Source organism: Lactuca saligna, chromosome 7, assembly GCF_052625555.1.
Source record: "Lactuca saligna cultivar CGN05327 chromosome 7, ASM5262555v1, whole genome shotgun sequence".
NCBI lineage: Eukaryota > Viridiplantae > Streptophyta > Magnoliopsida > Asterales > Asteraceae > Lactuca > Lactuca saligna.
The window spans coordinates 168810857-168816488 of NC_136423.1; the positions used below are offsets into that span (position 1 = coordinate 168810857).

At 37.8% G+C, this 5632-nt stretch overlaps 1 protein-coding gene across 1 annotated transcript; it reads left to right on the forward strand.

Moving 5' to 3' along the window:
* The first annotated feature begins 3445 nt into the window (after positions 1-3445).
* LOC145007445 (F-box/kelch-repeat protein At3g06240-like) lies at positions 3446-4450 on the forward strand. Its single transcript, XM_078966381.1, has one exon. It carries the CDS (start codon positions 3446-3448, stop codon positions 4448-4450), a length of 1005 nt encoding a protein of 334 aa, XP_078822507.1.
* The last annotated feature ends 1182 nt before the right edge of the window (positions 4451-5632 follow it).

The following is a 5632-nucleotide window of genomic DNA, read 5'->3' on the forward strand; positions in this document are numbered from 1 at the left end:
TAATGACGAAGGGATCATCCCTCATCATGGATGTCCACTATAATGGTGTATTTTCCCCCAACCCCCTTGTATATTTCGACCCAAACATTGCATTTGTACAAGATGTCGACTTCAACGCTATGGTATTTTTAGATTTCATTACACTCACACCCACAAACTTAATAACCGGTCCATACGGTGTGTCTTCCTTGGATATCCAGCCAATTACCGAGGCTACCGCTGCCTTGACCCCGATACCAGGAAAATCCATCTTTCTCACCATGTCACCTTCGATGAATCCGTTTTTCCCATCTCCACTCTCTCCAAAACTCCTTCCCATGATTACCAATTCCTTCGCCAAGACACAAATCTTTCATCCACATACAAACATTTCTCCACCCATCCACCCCTATTTCCCCAACACCAACCCACCAAAACACTACTTTTCCTTCTCCATCGCCCCCACCTCCATCAACCTCAACCAATAACCACGATCATAACCCGCAAACACCACCAATTCTGCCTCACCCAATGACAACTAGATCTCGTGTTGGAATCACCAAACCAATTCAACGTCTTAACCTTCACACCACTACTCTTTCTCCCATCCCGAAAAACCCTCAACTTGCCCTTCTCGACCCTCACTGGAATAAGGCCATGAACGACGAGTACAAGGACCTGTGCAATAGTAACACATGGGAACTCGTTCCCAGACCTAACGGTGCTCATATTATTAGATGCTTATGGCTCTTTCATCATAAAATCAATGCTGATGGATCTCTCTAAAGATACAAAGTTCGACTTGTGGTAAATGGGAAATCTCAACAGGTTGGCCTAGACTGTGATGGCACTTTCAGCCCTGTCGTTAAACCCACTACAATTCGCACAATCATTTCTCTTGCAGTATCTCGCTCATGGCCGATGCACCAACTCGATGTCAAAAACGATTTTCTACACGACAATCTTGCCAAAACCGTTTATATGCACCAACCTCCGGGCTTTGTGGATCACACCCGCCCTGACTTTGTTTGCAGGTTACGAAAGTCTTTATATAGGCTCATCAAGCCCCACGGGCTTGGTACCACTTCTTTGCCACATACATCACATCTCATGGTTTTAAAAGTGTTGCCACATATACTTCTCTATTTGTTTATCAGAAAGGGCAAGACACAACATACTTACTTCTATATGTCGAGGATATTATACTTACGACATCTTTTGATTATTTTCTACGCAAGGTCACCGACACTCTTTCTCGCGAATTTTTCGTGACCGATTTGGGAACACTTCATCATTTTCTTGGCATTCAAGTTACACGTACCAATCAAGGTATGTTCCATTTGTAATCTCAGTATGTTAACGTCATTCTTGATAGAGAAAAAAAAAATGACAGAATGCAACCCTTTCGGCACACCGGTGGACACTTCTTCCAAACTTAGTGCTAACTGTGTTCAAACGTTCACTGATGGTACTCTTTATCGAAGCCTAGCAGGTGCTCTACAATACCTTACCTTTACGAGGTCGGATATTGCCTATTCCGTTCAACAAGTTTTCCTTTTTAAGCATGCTCCCCGAGAACCTCATTTTAATTTCCTCAAACGAATACTTTGCTATCTAAAAGGAACCGCATACCAAGGGCTTCACATTCACGCATCCTCAAACCTTCGCATCACCGCAAACTCGGACGCTGACTGTGGAGGGTCCCCCGATTCTCTTCGTTCAACATCTGGATATTGTGTGTTTCTTGGAGAAAACCTTGTCTCTTGGTCATCTAAACGGCAGCCAACGGTATCCCGCTTTAGTGCAGAAGCAGAATACAGATGTGTTGCAAATGCCACTACCAAAACAAGCTGGCTCCGCAACCTATTACTTGAACTTCACGTGCCGGTAACAAAAGCAATGATCGTATATTGTGACAACATCTCCGCTGTTTACCTCTCTAACAACCCTGTCCAACATCAACGAACAAAACATGTCGAGATTGACATTCATTTTGTACGAGAACTAATTCAAATTGGAAGAGTTTGTGTCATTCATGTACCGACCGATCATCAATATGCGGAGATCTTTACCAAAGGGTTGCCACGTCACCTCTTCAATCGTTTCAATACCAGTTTGAGCATCTGTCCTCCTCCTGCTCCAATTGCCGGGGAGTATTAGATGTATTATTTTCCCCTGTAATTTCTCTTAATTGATATTGTATTTTAGGTAGTTTGTTAGCTATTGTACCTATTTATGTATCATATCTCTTTCAATGAAAGATCGATTGATTCTACGGAATCCTTTAATCTGCATCTTCGACATTGGCTTTGGCTTTGGCAATGCACGCATTTGTTATGATGTTGAGGTTACAACTTAGATGTTAGAATTAAATTTCATCTTAATTATTGTCGTATTCAATAACTTATAAATACTCCTTATAAAATGTATTCAATGTTTTGATAAGTTTGTTAGGAACTTAGGATGGTATGGTCTAAGTTTCACATAAATTAACGCAATATATCAATATATGTATAAGGTCGGCCCATTGTTCATTTTGGTAGTCCAAAGGCGTAGAACAAAAAACAAGCTGATGGAGAAATATATGGAACAGAAAAACAGTATAATCTGATAATCACGAATTCATGATTAAAATTCCTTCTTTCTTCACTGAATCACGCCTATCAAAGTATCAATCGATCGATCGGATTTTGGCAAGATTTTCGCTCTCCTCTCCTCTCTATCCCAGTTCTCACTTCTCACTTCTCACTTCTCACTTCTCACCAAGGCCGGAACGTAATCGCTATTTCTTTTTCTGGGTTGCTCTAATTCAAATTTTTATCAAATTTACTGTTTTCAGTTTCTTAATTCTCCTACTCGAGGTAACTTCTGTTTTTGCTTTAATTGAATGATAGATAAGTTTCATGTTTGGGAAACTCTGTCTTTTGATTAAATAACATAAATCATGTTTTATTTTTCATGCGTAATTCTGATTTATGCTTTTAATTCTTAGGCTGAAACTTGAATTTCTAATGGATTGGTGAAAAACAAAGCCAGAACCTTTGATTTGGTTTTATATTAGTTTTGACTTTAGTAATTTGTTAATTTGGATTGCATGAGAAATCGACCTAGCTAGATGATGTAATTGAGAACATAACTCTTTTACTATTGAACTTTTGTGTAAATATATTACTTCTGTTGGAGTTACTCATGCTCATTAGTTTCGCAGTCAATTTTAGTTGATGAACATCTTGTACATCCATTTACATAACCATGAATATTCACAAGAATTATAAAGTTATGCAAACAGAGAAGAATTTTGATTGCAACTGATTTTTATCTTGTTGGAAAAATGCAGATGTCGGAATATCTATGCGAAGATTTGATCGTTGAAATATTTACAAGACTAGCACCGAAATCCCTCCTCCGATTTAGATCACTCTCTAAATCGTTATATACTTGTATTTCTACCCTTGGTTTTATACGCATGCACACTCTTATATCCCCAAAAAAAATCCACTTCATTCATCTAATTAGCGATGACAAAAATGAAAAACAACAAGAATTCTTTTACACATCACATGGAGAGGAGGAGGAATTGGCATTGTATTTGTGTCCCAAACGTGGATACATTGATATAACAACAGAAGTCCCGTTCCCTTCTGGCGCACCTATTGGTTCATGTAATGGAACTTTCTGTTTGTGGACTAAAAAAGGTTTGATTCTATGGAACCCTTCAATCAGGCGCAAACTAATCGTGCCTGAATTTCCTCAGAGATCTGAACCCTTTACGTTGCGAGGGATTGGGTTTGGATTCGATCCAATCAGTGATGACTACAAAGTTGTCCAGACATCAAATGTCAAAGGCAACAATTCATTTGTTTATGCTGTGAAGAGTGGCACATGGTGTGAGATTGCTTCCCCTAAACATCAAAATCAGATTCAGAGTATCCGTTACGATTCCTTTTTTTTCAATGGAGTGTTGCATTGGGTGACATATATTAATCAAAGAGAAAAGAAAACCGGATGCATTAGTTGTATACTAACATTCAATTTGAGCACTCATGTTTTTGATATGATTCCAGTGCCTATGTCCGTTCGGATTTGGGTGACATCGGGACTAACAACCATGCAAGGTTCTTTAGCTTTGATTTCTTGTAATGATGAAATTAGTGAAAGTTGGATTCGGGTATGGAGAGATGCTTCGTGGTCTGTGGTTTTTAAATTGAAAACAGATCAACTTTTTATTTTAGGTGTTTTGGAATTGCATCCGCAAGCTTTGTTGCTCAATACTTTCTCTCATGGGCTCCATGTTTATAATCTCAAGACGGGGGTGTCATCAAGAGTAGGCGACTTCAATGCTGCTTCAAGTTTACGTAACTTTTATCAGTGTGTTGAAACCCTTCATTTGTTAGACATGGGGGAGACTATTGCTGAAACGGAACTACATAACTACTATGAAAGAAAAAAAAATAACAACATTACATTTTGAATTTTGACGCATTTTAATTACCATTTTGGTATTTGTCATTGGTACAAAAGTTTTTTTTTTTTAGTGAATAAATTAACATATATGTAATTTCCTGCCTGTTTGCCAATAAAAGAGATATTATTGAGGGTAAAATTGTTGATGATTGATGATCACATCAAGTAGAATATACCGGTAAAATCATATATGAGTGCATTTAGAACTTCATATATCATCTGCGTTTAGAACTTCATATATGATCTGCATTTTGTCGAGCACCTACTAGGTGTCTGTGCTATGAGCGCATCTAAACCACTCAGCATATTATCATATTTCAGAACCTGGAAACAAGCAAACTGGTCACACAACTATAAATAGACTAAATTAAACCCTCAAGTTCTTAAAGCATCAAGTTTTACATGAGCTTGGCTCGTGGTGGATTTAAAATGCTCGAGCTCGGCTTGGGCTCGACTTGTTTGTCAGACCTGCCTAAATGCGCCTAACCTCGGCTTAGCTAATAGTCAAATATCAAGCTCATTTGTGTTTTTAAGCTTGATAAAAAGTTTGGTTATCATTATTTGATATTTAATATTTAATTATTAGTAGACTACAGTGGATCATGCATAGCAATGTTATATCTGATCCATAGTAATGTTATATCCTCTAGATCTATGGATGTAGGCTTCAAAAAAATTGGTTTTATCCTACAAAAGGGCTTAACGGCGCAACTTGTTGCCCGTTCGCATTTTCATTCGTTGTATGATGATAAATAATAAAAGTATTATTAGTTATAAATTAATATATAAAATTAAAATTAAAACATATATTATATAAATTTGCATTGGCTTGTTTAGGTGTGACAACCCCAAATCTATTGCCGCTACAAATCTCATCTTCACTAACGGAATGCGTCGATATATGTTATTTTTCCGTAATGTTGGAGTCGTCAATAAACAAATCTCTAGTTATGTATATGTCCCGATATTATCATAAGTAATTATAACTTGTAAGTGTTAACCCCGTTTAACTAAATACAGTTATATTACTTTTCAACCACTTCACCCGGGTAAAAGGTTTTGACCCCATTAAACTTTAGCATTGGGTAGCCGTGTACCGGGTGCAATACCCGAGACATATATAAGCAAATGAACACCACTTTTAAGCCTTTTACCACTCATTCACTCTCTCTCTCTCACTACTTTCTCT

Excerpts from the sequence above, each read along its gene's own strand:
- LOC145007445 (XM_078966381.1), top strand. The coding sequence starts at position 3,446 with ATGCACACTCTTATATCCCCAAAAAAAATCCACTTCATTCATCTAATT.